Below are 26,822 nucleotides of genomic sequence, written 5' to 3' on the forward strand. Positions count from 1 at the left end.
TCCAAAAACACACGTTGGTAGGTGGATTGGCGACTCAAAAGTGTCCATAGGTGTGAGTGAATGTGTGAGTGTGTGTGTGTGTTGCCCTGTGAAGGACTGGCGCCCCCTCCAGGTTGTATTCCCGCCTTGCGCCCAATGATTCCAGGTAGGCTCTGGACCCACCGTGACCCTGAATTGGATAAGGGTTACAGATAATGAATGGATGAATGTATTCAATGAAGTCAATTGCTTTTGATGTAATGGTGTTCAAATCAAAAGATATGAAATATATGCCCAGAGTATTAGTGTTAGTCAGTCTAATAAAAATAAAACATATTTGTGTTTTCAGTCCTTGTGGATTTATATCTTGAATTTGAAGAGAAGCTATCTGTTTTTGCGATGTAAACACAGTGGTAGTGTAGGCTACAGGTGGGCTGTTATTAACACTTCTCCGGCTGATATTATGGCCCTCGGTCCCCGGGCGGATGTGACGCTATTCTCCCCCTCCTCCTGTGTTTTCTATGTTCCGCTCCGCAGCGGCTCTGTTAGCTGAAGATCAGCAGCGTTTCTGCGCCTGGAAATCCTTCACAACTAGGAGTCTACGAGCTCGACGCTTTCCTCCAGGTGAAGTAAAGACGTTGCTTTTGTGGAGAATGAGGGCTTTGATTTGTTAGACCGTGTGACTTTGTGAACTTTTCCGAAATGGCCTTGTTTACACGCGAGTCCCCGGACTGAAGTGCGCGTTGGCGGCGGAGGCAGGACGCGTCTCCCGGGGGCTAAACCTGCCTGGTTTACCCTCGATAACCACTAACCCACGGGACTGAAACCCCCCTCACCCTCGGAACAGAAATATAGCAAATCCTATGACATACCAGTGGGTTTGGAGTGGTTTAAACTCCAGTGGTTTTATTTTTTATATGTTTTATTTCTAAGTTTCTTACTACGTTAGCTAAGTACTGGAGCCAAGCACTCAGCATCGATCTCTTTAGCCATCCAGCTAAGTTAAAGAGCCAATTTCAAGGGGAAACATACATGTTCTCACATTTGAAAAATTCGATGGATTATACAAACCCTGCTAAAGTCACAAAACCTGATGCAATGTGCATATGTAGAAGCGGAGCTTGTTTAGACACCATTGAATTTGTGATGTCACGAAGACCATCATACTTGTATCTTACGTTTTTAGCATACAGCAGTATAGCACTGCTCATTCACATACAAATCATTAATGAAATACGTTTTTCATTGAGAGTCAACAATAAGAATAGAACTAATTTACAATCATTTATATTAAGAACAGGTTAAAACAGCATGTGCAGTTCTAAGGGATAGATGATGGACGTGTGTTTTAATTAGATAGTATAAAAATAATTATTAATTGTTTGACTATTTAAAAAAACAAACGTAATAAAGGGACGAAAATGTAATAGAAGAAAAACCTTGGATATGGGCCCTTTAACATTAGCCCCTCTAAAGTGAGCAAAGCCGACATAAACAAACCGGGACTGCGAGCTGATACGGGGAGTTTGCTGTGTGTGGTTCTTCCCCCCGCCCTCGTCGGACTTAAAGTGTAATCTCTAACCGAGCTGTTTGGGCTCTTTATGTGTGTCACCGTGTGCCGCGCTATAAATAGCAGCGGGCGGAATGCACAGCGGATCGCGACAGGCACCGGCGTCCTCCGCTGAAAAAAAAGAAAACCCCCTTCCTCACAAGACACACACACACACACACATACAGACAGCCTCTACTGTGCAAAAGTCAAAAGACCACCGTACACCAAATAAAACCTCAGTATTAACACCTTCATATCTCTTCTGTATGTAATTATTTGTCAACAGAATATATATACAAATAATTACACATCTGCAAAGTTCTGTTTCACGGTTGCTTGCATTTTCTGCTTCTCATTATCCAAGTAATATCAAATTAATTTAGTGATATGGAGGTCCTGTCTCTGAGGCAGTCAACTATGCAACTTTTCACTCCCACCGTATTGAGTTGTCCTTCCAAAGGATGTACAGGAACTCGTGAACTGACCTGAAGCAAGGCTAAACTTGATTATCTCATGTCTCTCAAAGATTAGAGTTTGTCTGATGCATACCTCCAGATATGTCGTCTTGGGTTTGCTGAGGATTAGGCAATGACATTTGTGGTGTACTCAGAGTTAGGAGGATAAGTGTGAGAATGCTAAGCATGGCTATTCCATGCTATTACACTTTTACAGAGGGGCAACAATGTTTTGACCTCCAAACCAGACATGCACAGCCCTGAAAGTGTGAACTTGGGCGAGGCATGTGTATTTGTAGATAAGACACTGGCTCCTTGACCAGCAGCTGTGGATTACTGATGTGTCATTGACCTCATATAGCTATAGAGAGAAAAACCTACAGTTGGATATACAACAGATGAGTCAAAGGCAAATGCCTTGATTCAGCTTAGGAACTGAGTTGTTCTATGCGGAAATGAACATGGTGTGCCTAACTTTGACTTGTTGGACTTGATGGTCCAATTTATGAGGTGCTTGTCCCATACATAGTGTAGCGAGTTACAAATGAAGACAGCAGATAAAACTTTTCTAAAGTTGTGTTTTTAATAATTTAGCCTGTATCTAAGTAATAATATTTTCTCTCTTCTTTCTCACTTTCTTGTCATCCTTCTGCTGTTTCTGCCTCTCTTTAGGTTTTTTTATTATTATTATTATTATTTCTGCCAGTTCATCCCTCTCTCTGGTTCCTCCATGAGTGACGGGGAGTGTGACTTCTTCTGTTTCTTCCGCTGCTGCTGAGTACCTCGCAGCCCCCTGGGAAACGTGGTCCAGTCTGGGGCAGAAGGCAGCAGCACAGAGGCCGCTTATCCGTGGAGAGCGGCGGTCGGCAAGAGTGACTAGGACCTGAAGGCTATGTCTGTGGACATGAGTAGCCAGGCATCTGACAGTAATGAGGAAGATTTTGATGGGGATGGAGAAGAGGAGGATCCGGGTGATATTGCCGACTATTATGTAGGAGTGGAGAGCGACGTAGAGCAACAGGAAGCTGATGCGTTTGACCCAGAAGAATACCAGTTCACATGTCTGACATATAGAGAAAGTCAGAGAGTGCTGACAGAGGAGGTCAACCATGTAGCCGGCACCCTGAAGGTTTGTGTGTGTCTTTGAGAGATTACTCCGTAAATGTTACAGTTGAGGTAGTGTAAGCTCGGGTTTAGTCCTGTGCTTATAGCCATAAGTGTTAAATCTGTCAGTGGCAGCATGCCATTCCTCTAAAGAGCATCCAGAAAATGTACTGATGGCCTCATCAGAATCAGCTCTGTTTCTGTGAGAGTCAAAAATAAATTATATGACACATTAATAACGGTTGGTTGGTAGAGATCCATGAATAGGTTTAAATCATAATTGTTATTGGCAGGTATTACATTAAAGATATTAGACAGAAATTTAGATTTAACTGATATTTCAGGGTATGACAGTTTGAACCATAGTGATGACTGCCATCAGAGGCAGAAAGTCCTGAGAGAGCACAGTTGGCTTTGCTCTGTGTGTGGGTGGCATAGCCCCTTTTCAGTTTTCTACGTGCGATAATCTGAGGTTTAAAGTGACTTTTCTCCCTTCAGGTGTTACCAGCTGTAGCCAAACTGGTCCTTGTACATTTTCACTGGCAAGTGTCACAAATACTGGACAGGTAAGACAATATATATGTTAACACACATAATTTCACTTCTCGTTTTATAGCGGTACAAAGGGAGAACTGTTTTAATTTTTGAACTGTGTGATCATTCAGGTATAAGTCCAACTCTTCTCAGTTGCTTTGTGAGGCCCATGTTCAGCCTATAAGCACCTGCCGATCTCTCACTGTGAGTACTGTTGATGTGTGTATCAGTTGTTGTGGATCTGATTGTATATTTGTCTCTACGTAAGAGATGCCAAATATCATATATGTAAAATATTTATAAATGACTCTAAAAGGAGCCTATGTTTATTTGTTTTTTGATGATATTATGATGAATGTACATGAGTTTTTCACAATATATCATTTGATAATTGTTATCACAGTATTGGCTTTTGCAAAACTGAAAAAAGGACTGCAATATTCTCTTTTGCCAATCACAAAAGTGGCGTTACCTGGGTGTTCTGGATAAATCAAGATGTAATATAGTCAAAATATTACCTTCCAGGTTTTAATCACATCACATTAAGGGATCTCCAGTGTGCTTTCAGTATATTGGAAGGGGTGTATTTTTTTGCTTTTGCAATGTGTAGTCCATGTTATGCACACCCAGTTTTGTATCCAGCTATGTTTAATAGTGTGTGGTCATTTACAAGGGAAACGTGTCAGTTGGCTAACTCTTCTTCACCTTGTGTCTAGGCTGGGACGTCATTGCAGTGTGGTGTGTGTCTGCAGTTTGTTCGGAGAGACTCTTTGCTCTCTCTACCATGTCAGCACTCCTTCTGCAAATCCTGCTGGGAGCAGCACTGTACCGTGCTGGTCAAAGATGGCGTAGGAGTGGGTGAGTTTACGCACACAGGCTGTCACACACACACTGGAGAATAATAGTATGGTTTTAAGAGTGTACTTTGTATAGTGTTGTTGTCCATATGAAAAAAAATGATGAATGGACCAATAGAATTGCACCAAAATTACTTAGAATAAAATCTTTTTACATTGTCATTGAAAGATAAGAATGTTGTTTTTTTTTTTTGTCCCTTTCCTATGAAGTTACTATTTTGGAGATGCATTTTTCATTGGATATGTTTGTGTGGGAGAGCAAACTTGTTGGTTTGGCCTTTGTGTTTGACTTTATTTAGGACGTTGTATTTGTGAATTAATACCATGATTCATACACTAACTCAAAGCAATTTATTTAAGTGTTTAATAAGTGTATAAAATGCATGTGATTGTGTGTAGGGATCTCATGCATGGCACAGGACTGTTCCCTCAGGATCCCAGAGGATTTTGTCCTGCCCCTGCTGGCCAGCGAGGAACTGAAGGAAAAATACAGACGCTACCTATTCAGGGACTACGTGGAGGTGTGTGTGTGTGTGTGTGTGTGTGAGAGAGAATTAATTTTTATTTTTTCACTGCACATTAATGCCTTGTTCACACATTCATGGGTGTTTTTAATCAAAGACTTCTATAACTATTTGGATTTTCATCACATGCAAACTGACTTTTAGGTCACTAAAAATGGACCTATGCCCTCTTATCTCCTTTGTTTGATGTCAAAGTTTGTGCTATTGTTTCCTTTGTTTACATGTGGCGATTATCTGCAAGCTGAACACAGTCAGAACAGCACTGGTTTTAACACTGATAACAGGGCTCATTACATGTTTACACACACACACACACACACTTACTTTTACAGAGGTGTCAGAATGTACTATGGATGTCACGCCTGCATTCAGCACACCCATGACATAAGCCACCAGCTCTGCTGCCTTTTTTTGAGACCCTGTTTGCTGTTGAATTAAAGGGGGTTTTTAGTTAATCACTTGTGTATGTGTGGATTAGGCCTTAGAAATAAGTACTGGCGTTTAAATTAAAAGCTCATGTTGTAACTAATCATCTTCATATAAATCATTTGTATTGATAGTAAATAACATGATGTACTTTTTTCAGTAGACATTTACATAAATGTATATTGGTGCAAATCTTTGCACCAATATCCATTAAACTGCAATCTTCACTTCAGGACTGATGGCTGATTAGGGAAAAAGCACCATTCATCAGTCCTCTGGTGCTAAAGGTTCAGTAGTGAAAAATGCCCTAAGCCAGTAAATGGTTTTAGAATTTATTTTAATGTATATAAACACTTGCACAATAATGCTTACATTTTTAATATATTTTTTGTCTCCTCTCCTCTTTTCATTCTGTTTTTCACTCCCCATATTTCATGCATAGAGTCATTTTCAGTTGCAGTTGTGTCCTGGTGCAGATTGCCCTATGGTCATAAAGGTGCAGGAGCCTCGAGCTCGGAGAGTCCAGTGTAGTCGCTGTGGTGAAGTGTTCTGGTAAATCCATAACCATGCAAAATATATGCACAAACATTACACACAGTTAAATGTCCTTGACACTATTAAATAAACACTATTGATGCTATGAATACATACTTCTGCAATGTAATACTTTTTCATAAGTATTAATATTAAGAAGGGAAAAGAAGGAACAGGCTAGGACAGCCTTCTTTAAGGCAACCTTCTTTGAGAGTGTGCATAGGCTATAAATGTTGGTAGATGGGGTGAAGCATGAGATTGGATATTGCTGGTGTACATGGGTAAAAGACATTACAGGTCTCTGAGTGCATTCCTTTAACTACATTGAGGCTAGACGTGATGTCTGAAAGTAAATGGATAGCTTACTTCATAGAGTTAACCATTCAATTTGAGGATGCAGTAAATGAAGCATTGGAAAGGAAGAAGCTGAAGTATGTGGACTTGGCAGCTGAGGTGAGGGAACATGGGTGGCAGACCAGTGGAGATGGGTGTTAGGGGATTTGTAGCCAAGTCTGCCAGCACCCCCTGCTTGTTCAGTTCAGCATCAGGGCCCAAAAACTAAGGGCAGCTGTGAAGGAGTTACCAGAAACAGCTGAAAGTTCTAGTCAGTGGTTGTGGATAAGGAGAGCACAGATTACTTGGGGAAATACACTGTTGAGGTGCTGTTGTGGTTGTTGGAGATGTAGCATGTAAAGTTCACACGGAACTGGTGGTACTAAGCATGCATTACCAGTGCCAGTGGGGCTAGGTATGGCCTTAGTCATCAGAGAGGCCAGGGTGGATTTACGGTTGTTGAAGGGTAAGGTAGGACTGTAAAGCTCGGAGGGGCGTGGGTCTGGGACACCAGACTTCACTGTTGAGCCTTCCAGATGTGTCGTGGGCATAATTCAGCGAAACACTGACGCGGGGAGGTGCCTACCTGATGCCCCCTGTGAAGAGATAGTGATGCAATGGGTGGTTTTGGTACTCATGGGCTGGGCTTAGTGAGTAACCTTAGTTGTTAAGGGTAGTCGGTTGCTGATTACACCATAAACAGCCAAAGCAACCTTAGAGGGTTTGTGTAGGATACTATTACACCTAAATGTTGCTAGATGTAGCTGGTTTTTGATTGGATCATAAACAGCCACAGCGACCTTAGTGGTTAGGTGTAGGAACAATGTGTGATAACAGGATTTTGTTGTGGCTGCAGGTAGAAAGAGAGTAAGGTGAGCCCTATGTGAAACTCTAATAGATTGGCATAGGAATCTTTACATCTTATTGTGTGTATGATTATAATGTACATTAATGATATTATTTTTTTCTCACTTTGTCTAGTTTTAAGTGCAGACAAATGTACCATGCCCCTACAGACTGCGCTACCATCCGCAAATGGCTCACTAAATGTGCAGATGACTCAGAGACAGCCAACTACATCAGTGCACACACTAAAGATGTGAGTACAAGTGAGCTCCTTTTGCACATGTAATTATTAAAAAGTGTTGATATCCTGTTCACGTGGACTTTCTTGGCCAGGTTATATTTCTGCATTTGAGTAAATTATCTGTTAAGGACGACATGTACAAGAAAAGAACACCTGGTATAGGCACTAGTTTTTGTGTGCAACATCAATTGTTTTGATTAAACAGGTATTATTCACATGTAGAATCATAGCACAGGTTCTGGCATTGCATCTGCAGCAAAAGAGCTGACATAACTTCTCTGTTCTTCTATTGATTGCAGTGTCCTAAGTGCAATATCTGCATTGAGAAAAATGGAGGCTGCAACCACATGGTGAGTAGTGTGCACTCTGGCTTCATTCAGTCACTGCAGTTTTGTAGCTATTAGTGTATTTTACTGCTGTCATAGACCAAGATGACTGTATATCCACATGTAACATTTGTTTATATTTGCACTTAAATGAAATTGTGGGGCATATTTCCTTGGTTCCTTGGGGGGTAGCAAAACAAACATTATCATGGCTAATAAAAAATGATTGGCCCCCAGGTAGTGTATCAGATTTAGCTGTTAGTTATTAGCTATTTATTACCCATATTTTAACTAAATATTGATTTGTCTAATTTATTCCTGTATATGATTTTATTTGCGCCAAACTGTCTGTCTCATTAAAATATATATCTAAAAAATAAAAGTGACTGTCTTTAGGGGACTGAGTGGAGTTTTCTAAAGTCATTAATATTGTGTCTTTTTCCTCCTGTGTGTGCAGCAATGCTCCAAGTGTAAACACGGTAAGAGTCCTATTGCTATGCATGCAGGATTGCTTAATCAAATTTGAACAGCCTAGATATGCAGGATTAGTCAATAATTCGGCTTTGGATAAAAAAATGTTGTGCGTGCGTTTGTAGATTTCTGCTGGATGTGTTTGGGAGATTGGAAAACTCATGGCAGTGAGTACTATGAGTGCAGTCGCTACAAAGAGAATCCTGACATTGTCAACCAGAGCCAACAGGCGCAGGCGAGAGAAGCCCTAAAAAAATACCTCTTCTACTTTGAGAGGGTAAGACATTTAGTTACATATCCTCTTCTTTTGCATAGAGAGAACATATGTTCACTTAGGCACATATTTCTGCAGTGATGTTGTTATACAGTTGACTTGAAGGCTCTGTAACGTTTTATAAAATTCTGAAGGCATATCCTCATCATTTGCTCACCACTGTGTAAAAAAAAAAAAAGCCGACAACAGAGAGAACTCAAAGCATTGCATGAACTGTGATTAGGATATTGCTATTTACCTGCTTCATAGGTGGGTTATATCCACCTTGCTGCTGTTTGGGATTGCTTAAAAAAGAATGTCCCCAAATTCAGGAGACTGTTAACTGCTTTACTGAAAGACAAGACAACTGAAGTGTCAATGAGTTTATATGATCATTCAAATTATTGAAACATTTTGTGAAAAAAAACAGTGAATAAAAGTTAAATTTTAGTCACAGACAAACAGTAATTTTTTTTCACCTCACACATACTGTTCCACCCTAAAACACTGAGCTTCTGAACGTAAACAAACCAGAGAGAACAGCGTTTCCCATCATCGTAGACATCCCCTTTAAATATGAATTGTGTATATATTTGCACTTACAATGAGAGCTTATCTGCTAGTAATATCAGTTCACACTGAATCACAATGTTCTTGCTTTCCCCAAGCTGCTACATTAATCATTGATATCACATCATATTGTTAATGGTGTGTGTGTGTGCGCGCCTGTATAATTATTATTATTTTTTTTTTTTTGTGGGTGTGATTAGTGGGAGAACCACAATAAGAGTTTGCAGCTGGAGGCTCAGACATACCAGCGCATCCAGGAGAAGATTCAGGAGAGGGTGATGAATAACCTAGGCACCTGGATAGACTGGCAGTACATGCAAAATGCTGCCAAGCTACTGGCAAAGGTAGGCAGACATAGATGTATTCTCTCTCTCACACATCTGGATATTTTTTACATTTTTCTCTCCATTTAAGTCATCCATTCATATGTCAGCAGCAGGTTTGGTCACTGAAACTTGATAAAACATGACTTTTTCAAAACACGGAAATTATGACTGGTTGTTGTCATATAAATGTTGTTGTCATTTTTACTATGTCCGTGGTTTTTTGTCCACAGTGTCGCTACACACTGCAGTATACGTACCCCTACGCCTACTACATGGAGTCTGGGCCTCGCAAGAAACTGGTATGTAACTACTAACTAATTTCACATTAACAATTTTATTATATGAACAGTATATAAATTTTATTTGTGAGTGTTCATATAAAATTTGGTTCCTTGTCGATGTGTGCAGTTTGAGTACCAGCAGGCTCAGTTGGAAGCAGAGATTGAGAACCTGTCATGGAAGGTGGAGAGGGCAGACAGCTACGAGAGAGGAGAGGGAGACTTAAATGCTACAGACAGAGGGGTAAGAAGTTCTAGAGTGACGAGACCTCTCACTGTGCTTTCACACTAGCATGACAAGTCATGTACGCTGCCCAAAGTTTGTTTCTTTTGGGTGTGTCAAAGCTACTCGCGTGAGTTGGTGAAAGTCAGAGAGCAGAAGTTGGCTGAACTTAGGACCCTGTGGCTTCACCGCATCATACCTCATTTGCATAGATTTGAGAAAATCTTAAATTGATTTGTTGCTTGTCACAGTGTTGCGAAATGAAAACATAGTAGTTTAAATGTAGATATAGCTTTCTTTACACTCTGCATCTCACACTTAGATGTGCACTTAAAAACATAAGTACTTGTTACACCTAATGCATGTACTATGAGTAATCAGTTGACAAAATGCATGCTTTCGCCCACGACATCCGTTTGTGCGGTGATGTATCATAAATGAAGATGTGGTTTCATGTTCTTCTCTTCTGCTCTCAGACTGTCCAATTGCATGTAAGATTTACATGACTTTCTGTGTGTTAGGATTTGGAGAATCAGATGCACATTGCGGAGCAGAGGAGGCGCACACTGCTGAAGGACTTCCATGACACCTGAATATCCGTCTGAACCACCAGCAGCAGTTTCTCTGTCTCTCTCTCTTCTTATCACCCATTTCTCCAAAGATCCCACCACCTCTTCTCTTTTTGTTTCTGCTCAGTGCTTTTTTAATTTTATTTTTTTTTCTCATCCTCTCCTTACCACAATCTTTTCCCCGTTACACACATACTGCCACCTACTGTTGTGTTCTCTTCTGTGATCATCCTACCTTTTCTGCCCATCTAATTTCTTGATTTCTCTTTCTCTATAGCCCTCGCAGCTGCAAGTGTTCAGAATAGCACGATTGTATTCCTGGCACATGCCCCATTTTTACATACGAGTATCAGGCAGACACACACACACACACACACGGACACATACACAATTAAAACACTCCTCTAAAATAGACAAACTGCCTCCCTTTCTCCCACTTTACCCCCCAGTAATCACTCTCGTGTTCCTTTCAGTCTGTCATTCTTTCTTTTTCCTCATATTGAGTTGATTTCTTTTTTTTTTTTTCTTTTTTTTTTGGAAAATGGCTGTTGATAGTTAGATCATTTAAAAAAAAGAAAAAAGAAAAAAAAAAAAAACAAGTTGCAAAACATGCTGTAATTTTCAACGGTTGTACATTAATACAGAAATAGAGTTACTGAGAGAAGGTTTTTAAACCTGACTTAGACTCCTGTGTTTTATTCACCCAAAAAAAATAATAATAATAAAACAATCGCTCTGGGAAGTTTGGAATGTTCACAGTCAATATCATCAAATACAGCACTAATTTAAATAAACCATTTCTTATTTACTATTCCCTTTATGCAATCATCCTAATCAATGTTAAACTCTGTATATTCAGAACTATTCATGAAAAAAAGTTTTTACTTCTGCTTAGTAACAAATATAATGCCTTATTAGCTAAACACGCTGGTACCCGAGATCTACTCTCCGATAGTAAAAAGGAAGTTCTTTAAAAGGTGTACCCATGTGCAAATTTAGAATTGTTTCTGGGGCTAAAGCTAATGAGAGCCAATTGATATTTTACAGTATTGCATGGGGTGAAAAAGTTATTTGCACATTTGGATCAAATGATATTTTATTGCAGTAATGTTAATGATCATTTTCTGTGTTCAAATTATTGTCTGAACCGGTTTAGAACCATAGCACTTATTAACAGTAGTCCAACAAAATCCATATGCTGCAATCTATCAGTTCATGAATGGTAAACACCGTTCGACCCCATGTTTGTAGTGGTATGGAAGGGCCTAATGATGGTTGCTTGCCTTTTGAAAAGCGTCTATTCAAACTGAACACAATGGGTTGTTATTCTTTAATACAGACACCTTTGATCAAGGCGCTGCTGCACGTAGCAAAAACAGCGTGCACCACACCTGAGGACAAGTGCTGTGCGCGTCCCTGTTTATAGGTCAGTTCATGAGGGCCAAATATAGTCAGCGCTGCGTGCCGGAGATAAAATTAACTCACCAAAAGGCCCCCCCGAGCTTAACACATGTGTACTAAGATAGAGAAGGGTATCCACTCCACCCCAGACTGGAACACATCACACGTGTTTATTCACCCCATCCTGGGGGAGGTTTGTATCTTTTAGAAAGTCTGAAAGGCCTGAAAAGTGACTGAACCCAAAACGGCAAACTGCTGTCCTATAAATACCGTCCAAATAAGTGGACTTACTGGTTGTGTTCGGTTTAACGCTGGACATGCGCAACAGAGTAAGAAAATGTAGCATAGGCTGCGTCCAAAACCACTGTACTGTAAGTGCTACGGACTTCTACAGTAGTGTAATGCCTCCAAGGACAGCATCAGGTCCATATTTAGGAACTCTGGGTGTAAGCAGATTTCTCTATGAGGTACATACATTGTGTGAGTTTAAGTGGACAAACATGCTAAGCACGCGCCCAGTAAACATTTAGCCGTTGATTCAACGTTGAAATAACGTAATGACTGCCGTCTAATCAACGTTCTCTTAAGGTTGAAAAGACGTCCAAACGCAGACATTGAAAAGACGACTATTAGACGTATTTTGGACGTCCATTGACGTTATTAATTGGTCCCGAAATAAATTACTTGTATAAAACGTATTTTGGACGTCCATTGACGTTATTAATTGGTCACCGCTTAACTAACTTATTAAGATGGATTTTGGACGTCCATTGACGTTTAAAATATGTCCTTGACGGACAGACTGCTTTTAGACCTGTTTTGAACGTCCAGGGACGTTCCTTGTTTACTGTGCTCTACATTTATCTAGAGTGCACTTTTCACAAACTGTTTTTGGCCGTTTGTTTTAGTAGCTGGTGTTCTGTATATGTCAGTGTTGAAGCCCAACATTCATTTTGAATGTGAACCAATACTACACAAAATATCCGTGTAAATTTAACATATAATTGTAGTCCAAAAGCATGTTGTTTAATAATAAATGCTAATGTACTGGATAGACCTGGACCTGCCTGTCTTTAGGAAATATTTTTGAGTGTTTGGCATTTTTGAGCATATGGGATCTTATAGGCACTTATAGGAAGGCACAAGAGCGCGCACTCCAGAGCTCAAAACCCAAAGTGTTGTTCATAGACTTTAGAGAAGGGTTCTTGGTGTAGTGTGGTCTGATTTGGGACGCGGTCGGGAAGTCGGACGTGACGCAGGCAGTGGTACTTAAAACCGCGGAGCGCAAGGTCGCTCTCAGATAGACACGTGTTGTTGTAGTGGACACTACGGAGCAGGGGTTGTCCTCCAGCAGGGGTCCACGAGACCTCCGTTCAGAGTAACAGAAAGGAGAGCAATCCGCTCCGGGAAGGTGGACTCTGGGAGCTTGGTGCTGGCCGTGTTTCGTCAGACTGAGCTCACTGTAATATCCCTCCGCTCCTGCAGCGCACAAGTTCAGGGGGTTCTCGCAGTTTCTGCGCCATGGCGGACTATCTGATCAGCGGACAGACGGGTTATGTTCCCGAAGACGGTCTCACGGGCCAGCAGCTCTTTAACTGCGGAGACGGTCTCACATACAAGTACGGGAACTGTACCGGTAACCGAAAAACAGGCTAACGGAGAGCTAGGGAACTTCACTGCTTTAGTTTCCCCAGAGAGGCTCTGCTACTGACACTGATAGATAGTCTAAGCTGTTAAAATAACATGCATTCTAGAATATTTCTAATGACATTTCGTTGTTCAGTTTACACACACACACACACACACACATATATATATATATATGTGTGTAAACTGAACAACGAAATGTCATTAGAAATATTATATATTTATTATTATTTATTTTTTGTAAAATTACGCCGTTAAGTAATGTATGTGAAAGTTTATGCTCTTGTGTACTGTACGTATATGGACACGAATTCATAATTGGGATGTCAAACTTCTAGATAACCCCGCCTCCAGCGTTTAAGCCACACCCACTGTCTCTGAAGCTATAAAGAGTGTTGCAGCAAGGAATCCTTTTGGAATGAGGCTTAGTATAGGACATTCGAAAAGAACAGAGCATTTAAATAAATAATAAGGACATAATTGAGGTGTATAGACACAAAAATGCTTATTTTAAAGAATGAAGAGTGATTGTACAGCCATCATTTAATAATAAGTAATAATATAATATCACGACTGTCTGTTATGCTATAATATCCACAGTAGTCAATAGTGTCAACACTCACATTAAGGTTTAAAATCCTCTATTTGAAAAAGGAAAAGAGGTTTTGGTAATAAAAGTGTAAGTCATAAGCTGTCGTAGACCTACAGAAACCTCTAAAAAGCTGATTCTCTCAAGCATCTGTTGTCATAACACACCCTAGGGGGAATCTTATTATTGCAGCCTATATTACAGCTCAGTCATGATTGAATAAGCCTTTACCAGATGTGTTAATGTTCATTCTTAAGACTACGATTATGTTGATGCGATTTAGACTAATGAAAGTTGACCAGCAGAAAACTATTCGCAAAGTTTTAGTTATAGATTACAATAGCTGTACTCTGACATCTAGGCGTATAATAACTAGGCATCTAAATCTGCAGATAAATGATCATCAGTATTTTCATATAGGTGATATATTTAGCTGACATGAAAGGACACCATTTTTAAATGCTTATAAAGCTGGCAGTAAGGCTGACACAAGTAGAGTATTTTGTAATGTCTGTTACTGACTCGCGCGTGTGTGTACTGGCATCTTCTATTTAAATAGTCGTCATAACCTGGATTACAAAGTCTCAGTGGTAGTCTGAATGCTTTCAGGTTCAAGCTTTTGCTGTCTGTCAGAAAGAAACTTTCTCCACTGATCACTGTAGGTTTCATATTTGTTTTCCTGCTTATCATGGTTACAACAACTGTGCAGAGTCTCCAGGACTGAAACACAGTTTCATATTACAGATTCTGTCAGCAGTCTGTTTTATTTTTCCTGAAAGAGCTTTTGGTTTTCCCCGTTAGAGCAGTAAGAACACATCCCTATTTGATCAATTTAAAATCCTAATATCACTGAAAACCAGCATTTCCTTAGGAGTTTGATCTAATGTGCTAATGATTTTGACCTTTCCAAAAATGCAGTTCACTATCCCGTCCATAGTGATATATAGAAACTAAGCTTCCTATTTACTTCAGCATTTGTGTGGCACAAAACAGACACATTGACATGTGTTTATGTAGCCTACTTCAGTGGAGGTACGCCTATAAATGCTGGTGTTATTTTGAAATATTATTTCTAATCAGTTTTTTGCATGTTGCATAATACAGAACAGGCGATCAGAAGAGGGACATGTGCACATGTCACTCTTAAAGACATAGTAACCAAACACAGCCTGTTTAATTTTAAAGGGGCAAAGAGTAGATGGAATATATCTCACAAAATAAATTAAAAATCTTTGTGGTACATAAAACTATGCAAACATTTAGGTCTGTCTCAATAATTACATTATTGATTTATTGTACACTGTATGGACAGTTCCTCAATCATTTCTGTTTGTCTCAGAAGTGCCCGTTGTGTTTCCTAGTGTTTGTTTACATACACGTGAACGTCATCAATATTTTTAGAGGTGTAAATACATTATTATTTAAATTAATACTAATATTACTTATTAATAAAATGGCATTAAAATTACAATACAAACTTTATTAGAGGACCTAAGGGAGATCAGTTAAACAGAGGAGAAAATATTAACTGCATGAACAATTGTGGAATATGGGTCGTTTTAAAAGGGAATTTATTCTGATACAGGATTTTAGAAAGCTTTTTCTGCTGGAATGTAGTTTAAATTGCTTGTTTGAGTGTGTAAACTGCTTCTCCTGTGTTATGCGTTTAATAAGGGCCTCTTTCTAATATAATTTTTCAGCGACTTCTTGATTCTCCCTGGCTACATTGACTTCACAGCTGATCAGGTGGTAAGTATAATACAAGTTTCTTAGAGAATCTACTTATACCTACAGCAGTTTTATAATATCCTTTGACAGTCAGCAAATCTGCACAGATGACTAAAGTGTGTCATTTCACACTCATTGTGTAAGGAGTGCTTTCATTTGGTGGACTTGATTTGCGTTGTGAGGGATGCGCAAGAAATTAAAAAATGAACTGATAGAACAGGAATAAAGCACTTATCCAAAGATGTGTCCCAAACGTATCACTCATGTTGTCAATAACTCAACATACAGAACTGATTACATTTATTCACAACCGCCTGCCTGTGTCCTTCAGTGTCTGATTAATGGAGTATTATGATTGGTCATTTCTCTAGGACCTGACATCTGCGCTGACCAAACAGATCACACTGAAGACACCACTGGTTTCATCGCCTATGGATACAGTAACAGAGTCTGGGATGGCAATTGCTATGGCTGTATGTGAAATTCATGATCAATTGTGTGCTGTTATTGTTAGTCATAGTAATATGGTTTTAATTCTCATGTTGTAAACTGATGTATACAGTGGCATCATTAAAGTGTAAAGTGTTTTTGTTGTGTTGTAGCTGACGGGTGGTATTGGCTTCATCCATCATAACTGCACACCAGAATTCCAGGCAAATGAAGTGAGGAAGGTCAAGGTAAATGTCAATTTAAATGTGTTCTACTTTACCCACTTATCTGGCTCTTTGAAAAAAATGGCAAAAAGGTCTATTTCTTTCTCATTGACCAATTACATGTATTTCTGTTCTTTCATCCTCAATGTTGCTTCTTTCTTTTAGGCTTTAGAGATTCCCTGATATTCCTTTAGGTGTGGGAGAAAAAGAAACATTGTAGTAACATAATACTATGGGTAAAAAACTTAATACATTGAGAATCAATTATTGTTAGATGTAATTCACTGAAAATCTTTTCCCTTTCTGATTAAACCACAGTTTTTATGGTGGTGCCCCACATGGTGAATTTCAAATTCAACAGAAACATAACTATTACAATAATAAGTGTTTATAAGTTACACATAATCGAATCTTACACATATATCTCGAATCTTTCAAAATTGGAAGTAAAATAGAGTTGTGTCTCAGGTGTTAAGATGTGAATGTGTCATGATGCCTTTAGTGACTCCCTGTGGTATTTCCCTGCCTAATAGCTGCATCCCTTGCCTTCTTCCCCCATTATCCACTTTCTCCCTTTACCTGACTTCTCCCTCTCCCCTCATCCCGTCTCCCAGCGGTACGAGCAGGGCTTTATTACAGACCCAGTGGTGATGAGTCCCAACGAGCGTGTGCGAGATGTGTTCCAGGCGAAAGCAAGGCATGGATTTTGTGGCATTCCCATCACAGACAATGGACAAATGGGTGGCCGACTGGTCGGCATTATCTCATCCAGGGACATTGACTTTCTGAAAGAGGAGGAGCATGATCTTCCACTCAATGAGGTAGGAGGGGCCTTTCTGGATGCAAAGCACTAAACAGCACACCTTTATCGAGCAGTTTGCAAATCTGAGTGAGTGGCACCAGCTTGTGGAGAACTTAACCACATGGAAAAGTCACAAGCCAGTTCCATATAAACAGTTACATATAAAAGCCAGTTTTCATTTCACGGTGGCACAGCAGGTAGTGTCGCAGTCACGCAGTTGTGGGTTCGATTCCCGCTCCGGGTGACTGTCTGTGAGGAGTTGGTGTGTTCTCCCCGTGTCCACGTGGGTTTCCTCCGGGTGCTCCGGTTTCCTCCCACAGTCCAAAATCACACGTTGGTAGGTGGATTGGCGACTCAAAAGTGTCCGAATGTGTGAGTGTGTGTCTGTGTTGCCCTGTGAAGGACTGGCGCCCCCTCCAGGGTGTATTCCCACCTTGCGCCCAATGATTCCAGGTAGGCTCTGGACCCACCGCGACCCTGAACTGGATAAGCGGTTACAGATAATGAATGAATGAATGTTTCTGTTAACTGTTTTAACCAACCTGTTTATGCCTGACCTGTCTCTCAGGTGATGACCAAGAGGGAAGATCTTGTAGTAGCTCCTGCTGGAGTGACCCTAAAAGAGGCCAATGAGATCCTTCAGAGAAGCAAAAAAGGTACATTGATATATTTTATCTGTTCTTAGGTGAGGAATAATCTTGTGTTTCCAATAAACTAAATTTTACTCAGGCTACAAATAAGGTTGTTAACCTCCAGTGTAACTTAATGAAACCATTTAAATGAATCCATTAGTTATAAAATGTTGACAGTGTCACCTGACCCTAATTTCACTGGTACATGAATAAACCTAGTTTTATTTATTTATTGATTGAAAAAACTATAATATTATAGTTTTCTTTTGTCACACGACTCACTAATTCACTGGTCTTAATCCTCCCTAGGTAAACTGCCCATAGTGAACGAAGAGGGCTGTTTGGTGGCCATCATCGCACGCACAGACTTGAAGAAGAACAGAGATTTCCCTCTGGCCTCTAAAGATTCTCGCAAGCAGCTGCTATGTGGCGCTGCAATAGGAACACACAACGACGACAAATACAGACTGGACCTGCTGGTGCAGGCCGGGGTCGACGTGGTCATACTGGTGAGTGTGTGTTTTTTAATGTGTCTTTTGTATGTTATGTTTGATGTCAGTTATTTTAATGTTTATAATCTGATGTTTTCTGTCTAACAGGACTCCTCCCAGGGAAATTCAATTTTCCAGATCAACATGATCAAATATATAAAGGAGAAATACCCCAGTTTGCAGGTTGTAGGGGGAAACGGTAAGCGTCTTTTTGCAGTAGATGCTGATTGAATGGGTTACACAAATTAAGAGTACATTAGTTAATTATATTTAAGATTGTATTAAGCATTACAAAATAGCTATCCCGTGTCTCAAATAATTATTAATTACTGGTAACAATAACTCTCATTACTTTGGATCTCATATCTCATGAGTAATTTAATAAATTCATGTGAATTAATGGGAACTATTAATAGTTCATTTTAATACTAATGCGAGCACTAATACTACATTATCAATGTAATTTGTTAATGAGAGAGCACATAGCCGTGTGATAAAAGTAATGCGATCATTAACTAATATACCATTCTTGCCCTTGTAATATATTTCCATTCAATGGTATTTAACTGCCATTTTGGCCTAATGTTTTCTGACCGATCTTGTAGTTGTTAAATATGATTATTTTGTATAAAATATCCAGGCCTTTACTTTTCAAGAAGCCCAGCATATACGACTTACTGATATCGTAGCTTGCCCTTCACATGCTTTGTGTTCTTAACTTGTATTTCTACAGTTGGTACTTACCAAAATAACAGGGATTAATACTCAGCTATTGCCCTCTGAAAGATTTCCGTATTAAAGGCAATTAATTATTCAGCTCTGATGGTTAATTATTTGTTATAATTATAATACATCATGTTTAGGAAGTCTAGTTTAGGATTTAATATGTTGTTTTGTGAAACATATCACCAACTGCAATAGGTGGATCAAGCCACTAGATGGTAGAAAATGATTAGAGCATATATGTGTTTTTTGCCATGCATCATTTTTTATGTAAATAGTGAGAATAGGTCCAGATCTGACCATTTGGAAATCTAAATGTATGCATACTGTGCTGTTTTAATATTTAATTACTGGTTATGTAAAACATCCTTTTTGTTTTCATAATTCCAAACTGTACAGACAATAGTTTCACGAAATCATAGGGTTAAAATGTCTCCTCTTTTTACAAATACAGTGGAACCTCTACTAACGAACACCTATACTAACGAACTTTCCAAGGTACGAACCGGGCATTCGAATATTTTTTGCCTCCACCAACGAACCCGAGCCTGGAAATGGCCACTGACCCCAATAGACGAGTCTCCCAGCGCCCAGACTTGAGTGAGCTTTTAAGAATAGCGAATTGTAGCTTTAGAAATTTAGCATTAGTTTAAATAGCAGACATCGAAATTCGTGCTTAATTAAACCGTATCTACACTTCGTCTCCCCACGTTCACCCGCCCACTCTCCGTTATTCCACCCACCCCCCACCTCCCGTCATACAGCCAGTGCCTGTGTTACTGCTCCAGCCAGTCGTCACGTCTTCAAGGTAGCGATATGTAACCACTTAAAACTTTTTTTATTTCTTTTTTATTACTGTTACCACTATATTTCTTTTTTATTTTTAGTAATGCTACATGGATTTTTTTTTACAAATTTTTGAGAGTTTTGTAAACTTTCGGGGTGGGGGCTGGGACGCATTAATTGCTTTTCCATTATTTTAAATGGGAAAAATTGACTCGAGAGATGAACTTTACTTACGAACTTGATCCGTTCCGTGACCCGGTTCGTAAGTGGAAGAGGTTCCATTGTACGTCAATAGAGTTACTTGGGTATCTGAGCTATCAGTTCTAAATAAATAATATCAACGTACAAAGTGCCCACAACTGATATCTCAGGAAGGATTTCTTGGGGTTCTTTTTAAACAGAGCCTAAAACACCTGTATGTAACTAAGCTTTAAAAATGTAGCTCTTGAACACTTTCTCTTTTCTGTCTCAGTGGTGACTGCAGCTCAGACGAAGAACCTGATTGATGCTGGTGTTGATGCTCTGAGAGTGGGAATGGGCAGTGGCTCCATCTGCATTACACAGGAAGGTGAGAACACCTTCGTATACATATACACTCTCATTTCAGATGACCACAAGCCCTGAATTCACAGGTGAAGCCCATAGGGTATGTTATTAATACATTCATATTTTTTTAATCCCATTCACAATTCTTCAGTTAGTTTTCCTTGGATGCTGTGTTTTGAGTTTAAATATCTAGTAAAATAAAAATATCTAGTAGGTAATGTGTTACCATTCACTTCAATGAGACTAATGCTTACAGATGAGTACGTAGGTCCTACTGAAAAAAAAACTTGGCTATTCCTGAGAGGGGAAACAAAAACGCTTTATTGTAGATGCCCAAGCTTTACAAGATACCCAAACAACATATTCATGTATTTTTATCTTTTGTCCTCCATCTATTTATTTCTGTTCCCTTTATTCTTTTATGTTCTATCTATTTAAGTTAATGTTGGTTTATTTTCCTGTTTCATGTCTTTGTTCCTGTTTGGTACACTTCTCTGTTCATTGCTCTTCCCATCAATCCGGCCTTATTCTCCACACCTGCATTCATTTCAATCTCTACATACAATGCCACTCTCCTTTCTGCTTCTTTCATGTCTTTTGTTTGTGTGTCTCTCTCTTTTTTTCCCCCAACTTCTTTCTTTATTTTTAGCTCCACTTAGTATTCCTCCTGATATAAAGCTCCACAGCCCCAAAACCCCATCCACTGTAACGGGATACTACAGTAAGTTCTTCCCGAGACCCCCAGACAGGGCTCTTTTAGGCTCAGTACTAGGGTCTGACCGATATGAACACTTCAATTCTAATATCTGAAAAGATCTATTTTTATTTATTTATGTATTTTAATTGTCATCAGTGGAACAGGATCCAGTAGTTTTAGTGATTCTTGGTTTGATGATATTGATTTGTCGAAATGGTGTTAAGGGGGAGTGGAGCTTCCCATAAATTCTGACATTCTTTACATTTAGAGCTTCAGCCTTATAATACCAATTTCTTTAAAAAAAAATAAAATAATATATATATATATATATATATATATATATATATATATATATATATATATATATATATATATATATATATATATATATATATAATGTATAAAATGATTGTAGATGTCTGTTTTGTTGAGTACATTTTCACTGATGCTGTTAATTCCCTAGTAGATGAACATTTAGCCAATTTAATCAGACAGATGAACTATCGGTTGGACCCTTCTCAGTAATACAACCTGCCCGTCTATTTTTCACAGCCTGCTGCACCGATTGGCTAACGGCTCTGCATCAGTAGCGATAGTTATTGCTGATGTTTGGGTTTTTGGGGTTTTGGATGCCTGTTACTGTCTGACTAACCTGTCAGTCATAGTTTTGACAACCCCTCTGACTCTGCCTACTTTACCCACAAACCTTCAAATTGTAAATAGATGTAAACGCTCTTCAGATGTAACCTCAAGTAATTTTGGGAGAAAAAATGTAGGGGGGCATGGCAGGGTTGTCAAAAATGATGTAAGTATAAGCAGAACAGGGTGCTCCCATTGCAAGTAAGACCTCTAACATAGTGATCTCTCATTTTCTCTCTTACATCTTAAAACTTTTGTCCATTCCTCTTCCTGTTGTTTTCTTTTCCACTGGGCTTTATGCTTTCTACAAGCACAGAAGATGAATACATTCAATAACACTGACAGTTTTACAGCAAACTTAATTAATTTTTGATTGCTGCGAGAGACTTCTTACTTTGGCTCATGGGTGCTGACCACAGCAGTGGAAACTGGCTGAACCAATCCATTTAATCCAGACTAAAGACACACTGAGCTTAACTGCTGTATGCTGAGAATAAACACTGATTGGGACATTTATCTTGTGTGCATGTGGGTGTGAGTGTGCAGTTCTGTGCAGAAGTCTTAGCTATACCCAAGAAGTATAGTTATTTGCGCAGTAAGATGCAGAAATCAAAACATTAAATACCACTACATACAGTAAGAATATGAACAGGAAAAATACAACATAATTAAAATATTTGAAAACTATTCAAAAGTTAAATCCCACTGCCTGCAGAATCTAGCCATTGTGATATACAGTGATGCCCCGGAAGGTGACAGTAATCCGTTTCAATCCACATCAGTTGTCGACGCGAGTTCCGAATCGAATTTCCCCATAAGAAATAACTGAAAATCGATTAATTGGTTCTCGACTAGGGCGACCAGATCTGAGATGGTGAAAAAGAGGACACGTCTCACTGCCGTTGTATTCTTAGCTGAACTCATGTGTGCTTTAAGTCCTTTACACCTTTTTTGCTACACAAAACATGGGAGTTTCTTTTTTTAATTCATCCGAGAACTTACATTTACGTTGCGGCATAGCTGCTCGAGATGAGGGTAGGTACCTGAGCTTTGCCTGACGTAAACAAGGACTACTGACGTGCAGACTGACCAATTAAATGTTTACAGAGAAGGTTATCAACCAATAACGGTAGCTCTACAGTCAGACCGTCCAATCAGAAGATTTTAGGCTACTTCACCACGCCCCCTTCTCACTCAAGCGAATCAAACGGAGTAGGGGAGGGTGGATAATACTGTATATTTCTGATGTATCTTTCTGATGTATTTTCTCTTTTGCTAAAAAAAAAAGTCACAAAAACGCGTAAAATACGCAAAAACTTGGAGCACAACCTCAAAAAGCTTCCAACCTTGCGGAACGACGCCATAAACTGAAAATGATCAACGAACTAGCGTCAGTTAAGCTCAACAGGAGCGCCGTTTGTTTACAAAAGTCGTGTGGGTCGGGCCGGGTCCCGAGTTTTAAGGTCAACCTCCGAGTCGAAATTCTCTTGACATTTGGCATTGGCTTCCGATTATGTCGACTTCAGAAACGGTATACTTCCGGGGTTCTACTGTACTATATGGAAAATCTAACTCTGGATCTGGGTAACTCACCATAACACCATGGCTGTAATACATTTTACAGTGTTATCGGATATGAAAAGTTTTAACAATATTTAAAAATTATAATTATAACATTAACTTGAATATCTGGACATGTTTTTGTGGCATTTTTGATGAGCCGCCTTGAATTAAATAAGTACATTTTTTTTCTTCCCCAATTGGACAGTTGGTAAAATTCAGTCTCAATACTTTTTCACAGGACTGTTCTGAATGAGAATTAATGTTTTGTAGATACAGTACTAACTCAACACTCAATCTCTCTCTCTCTCAGTGCTGGCATGTGGCAGGCCGCAGGCTACAGCTGTGTATAAAGTATCTGAATATGCTCGTCGTTTTGGCGTGCCCGTTATTGCAGATGGAGGCATTCAGACTGTTGGGCATGTTGCCAAAGCCTTGGCACTGGGAGCATCCACAGGTGAGAAGCTCAACAAGTGATTCAAAATGCATGCACTGAAATTTAACTTGGTAAATACATTTGTGATGTTTATTACAAGGGGGGGGTTCAGTCATTTTTATCCTCAAAGAGTAAAATCACTATAAAATGCCATTATTAGTTGTTTTTCCATTTGTTTTTATAAAGTGCAAATGAGAGTTGGAGAGGTAGATCCTCTGTAATCTATGAATTAGGTAAAGCAAGTTTATTTATAGAGCACCTTACATACAATTCAGAGTCAAAACACACATCCATCCATTCATTATCTGTAACCGTTCAGGGTCACGGTGGGTCCAGAGCCTACCTGGAATCATTGGGCGCAAGGCGGGAATACACCCTGGAGGGGGCGCCTTCAAAGGGCAACACACACTCACACACACACACACACCTACGGACACTTTTGAGTCACAAATCCACCTTCCAACGTGTGTTTTTGGACTGTGGGAGGAAACCGGAGCACCCGGAGGAAACCCACGCGGACACAGGGAGAACACACCACACTCCTCACAGACAGTCACCTGGAGCGGGACTCGAACCCACAACCTCCAGGCCCCTGGAGCTGTGTGACTGTGACACTACCTGCTGTGCCAGTTGCTAAAAGCAATTAAATTAAGAGCAATAATAAACATCATAAGTCATTTAAAACAATTAAAATAGTGCAATAAATGAAAGTACATAAGACTCAAAGAAAACATGATTAAAATGATTTCATTAAAATGATACAATACGGAAAACATTAGTGTTGTTACAGAATAAAAAGTGAAGTGTATAATTAACCAGTTAATGCTCTGTAGAGATGTCCCCACACAAGGTGGGTGGCCATGTTTAAAATCAGTGTTGTATAGAATCACACTGTGTCTCAGTATAATGAGTCAGTTTTATATTGTTAGTTTTTCTTTCTTTTTGCGCTGCAGTAATGATGGGGTCCCTGCTGGCCGCCACAAGTGAGGCTCCTGGTGAGTATTTCTTTTCAGATGGAATCAGACTAAAGAAGTACAGAGGCATGGGCTCACTCGACGCCATGGACAAGAACCTGGGTTCACAGACCAGATATTTCAGGTATTACACACAAACACGACCCAGTCTCCACTCGTGTTATCAGTCAGTCTTTTAGTCCTTACTTTTCTCTTTCACATTCCCAAACTAAGCTCCCGCGCTAGCAGGTCTGGTCTTTAGATGAGTGCACTATGATGACCCTACTACAGTGGGACTGATATATAAACTGTTACTCTAAACACCATATTGTTCAGTACCTAAAACATTCTCTCCTGCATATAGTTGCCCATTCTGATGTGCATGTGATTTCTCTTCCAATCACAGATGCAGATTGGATTTTTGAGCCTTGTGACTGTAGACAAATTGGTCTTAGTTTACAGTACTGAACCTCCACATTTATGTCCTCGCTCTTTCTTGTTTTTGTCTCTCTCAGTGAAAGTGACAAGATTAAAGTGGCTCAGGGTGTATCAGGCGCAGTTCAGGATAAAGGCTCTGTCCATAAGTTTGTTCCCTACCTCCATGCTGGAATACAGCACTCCTGCCAAGATATAGGAGCCAAGAGTCTCACACAACTCAGGTATATACACAAACACATGCAAACACACATACATGTGCACCCACACAAAAAACACCTATCATACAACTAACTATTTATTTATTTATTAGAAGTACAGTACTGTTTTAGGCACCAGAGAGTGTGAATGTGTTGGTTTAACTTTTTCCAGATCTCTCCTGGTGGCAGTCCGTATTATTTGAGGTTATCATCCAATACCTAGTTTTACCGGTTAATTATTATTAATAATTATTTTAAATAATGTCATGCAAACAACGAGAATCTGAACAAAACATTGTTCTTAAAACTCACTTTCACCTACTCCTTTTTAGATAAAAACGTCTTATTCCTCTTATTTGTTTTATATATATATTGTATTTACTGTGATTATATATAACTTTATACAAGCACCACACTTACTGAGAAGGCTTTAGTTATATTTATAGTTATCTTAGGTGCCTTAGGTGCAGAGTATAACTCTCTGTGGGACGCTTTAAGCAGACATCAGCAAAAATGTGTTTCCTATATCATTTATGGCATTGTACAAATTATTGTTTATAATATAGAACTGTCCGGTCATACCAGACGTTTTTGAGAGTGGGTTAAGGGATGCTCAAAACAACCATTCATGTAATAAGTTTCTATATCAGTTAATTTTTCTCTGCATTCCCAGGGCAATGATGTATTCTGGGGATCTGAAATTTGAAAAGAGAACCTTGTCAGCTCAGATGGAAGGAGGAGTTCACAGTCTACACAGGTGTGTGTGTGTGTGTGTGTGTGTGTGTGTGTGTGTGTGTGTGTATATATATATTTGTGATATCGTATTTTACATACATATGCAACGTCGTCTTATTTTTTATTATTATAAAAAATTATTAATTATTATTATTTCCAAATCAGTATCATTTTGTATAAAGGGGAGTTGACTGGTCCTGACGTTTGTTTTATTTTCCTGGTGTAATATACCCAAAGCAAAAGTTGCATTTGCAGTAACACTGCCCTCTGGTGGTTTATCGCTGCAGTTGCAATCTTTGATGGCTATTTATATATATTTTTTTACCAGTTGAACATATTTGGGGCAAATCTTGGGCTTTGTCTTACTTACATTGTTATGTTTTTATCTTTCAGCTACGAGAAACGCCTGTTTTAATGAAGTCTACTGATGCCAAGTTCCACATCTACAGTCCAGCAGTGTATTAAAACGCACAGAAAATTCTAGTCACTTTATCGTATGCAGATCCACTACAAAAACTCAAATCCAGCCTTGCACACAGACCCAAACTTGCTTATGCATACACAGAATGATGCACCCATTCTGCCCATTTCAAAACCTCCAACTTCCCTTTTTTGTCTTCCCAGCCTTCTTTCCTCTTTACACAGACAGAAACTGTGCATGTGCCCTTGTGTGCGCTGGGTATACGTTTGAGAGTTTAAGGTCAGACTGTTTGTTTTTGAAACATGTGAAAACTTTTCTTGAAGTTTATTCATTATAATAAACTTCTT

General features: G+C 39.3%; 2 protein-coding genes across 3 annotated transcripts; both read left to right on the forward strand.

Annotated features, from left to right (window-relative positions):
- The first annotated feature begins 474 nt into the window (after positions 1 to 474).
- Positions 475 to 11,471, forward strand: arih2 (ariadne homolog 2 (Drosophila)). Its single transcript, XM_066643661.1, has 15 exons — positions 475 to 603; positions 2,659 to 3,115; positions 3,589 to 3,656; positions 3,756 to 3,828; positions 4,341 to 4,482; positions 4,881 to 5,002; positions 5,874 to 5,983; positions 7,280 to 7,397; positions 7,685 to 7,735; positions 8,169 to 8,190; positions 8,308 to 8,459; positions 9,206 to 9,349; positions 9,562 to 9,630; positions 9,740 to 9,853; positions 10,354 to 11,471. The coding sequence occupies exons 2-15, from the start codon at positions 2,879 to 2,881 to the stop codon at positions 10,423 to 10,425; spliced, it is 1,494 nt and encodes a 497-aa protein (XP_066499758.1). The 5' UTR covers positions 475 to 603; positions 2,659 to 2,878; the 3' UTR covers positions 10,426 to 11,471.
- Positions 11,472 to 13,056: 1,585 nt separating this feature from the next.
- impdh2 (IMP (inosine 5'-monophosphate) dehydrogenase 2) lies at positions 13,057 to 26,822 on the forward strand. Of its 2 annotated transcripts, none has more exons than XM_066644401.1 (14): positions 13,057 to 13,421; positions 15,739 to 15,787; positions 16,138 to 16,239; positions 16,369 to 16,443; positions 16,953 to 17,240; positions 17,790 to 17,877; positions 18,163 to 18,362; positions 18,453 to 18,543; positions 20,326 to 20,421; positions 23,609 to 23,752; positions 24,685 to 24,829; positions 25,200 to 25,343; positions 25,993 to 26,076; positions 26,448 to 26,822. In XM_066644401.1, the coding sequence occupies exons 1-14, from the start codon at positions 13,324 to 13,326 to the stop codon at positions 26,467 to 26,469; spliced, it is 1,626 nt and encodes a 541-aa protein (XP_066500498.1). In that variant the 5' UTR covers positions 13,057 to 13,323; the 3' UTR covers positions 26,470 to 26,822. The 2 variants fall into 2 exon arrangements, with proteins under 2 accessions (XP_066500498.1, XP_066500499.1); XM_066644402.1 differs by having other exon boundaries at positions 13,063 to 13,421; positions 17,034 to 17,240; positions 26,448 to 26,819.

This window comes from Hoplias malabaricus, chromosome 14 (genome assembly GCF_029633855.1).
Source record: "Hoplias malabaricus isolate fHopMal1 chromosome 14, fHopMal1.hap1, whole genome shotgun sequence".
Classification (NCBI taxonomy): Eukaryota; Metazoa; Chordata; class Actinopteri; order Characiformes; family Erythrinidae; genus Hoplias; species Hoplias malabaricus.

What these genes read in the sequence shown, in the direction of transcription:
- arih2 (XM_066643661.1), top strand. Translation starts at nt 2,879, where the DNA reads ATGTCTGTGGACATGAGTAGCCAGGCATCTGACAGTAATGAGGAAGAT. An exon ending in CAAAGATGGCGTAGGAGTGG is followed by an intron (nt 4,483 to 4,880) that starts GTGAGTTTACGC and finishes GATTGTGTGTAG; the next exon opens with GGATCTCATGCATGGCACAG. An exon ending in CGCTGTGGTGAAGTGTTCTG is followed by an intron (nt 5,984 to 7,279) that starts GTAAATCCATAA and finishes CACTTTGTCTAG; the next exon opens with TTTTAAGTGCAGACAAATGT.
- impdh2 (XM_066644401.1), top strand. Translation starts at nt 13,324, where the DNA reads ATGGCGGACTATCTGATCAGCGGACAGACGGGTTATGTTCCCGAAGAC. An exon ending in GGGTCGACGTGGTCATACTG is followed by an intron (nt 18,363 to 18,452) that starts GTGAGTGTGTGT and finishes TCTGTCTAACAG; the next exon opens with GACTCCTCCCAGGGAAATTC. An exon ending in TCACAGACCAGATATTTCAG is followed by an intron (nt 24,830 to 25,199) that starts GTATTACACACA and finishes TGTCTCTCTCAG; the next exon opens with TGAAAGTGACAAGATTAAAG.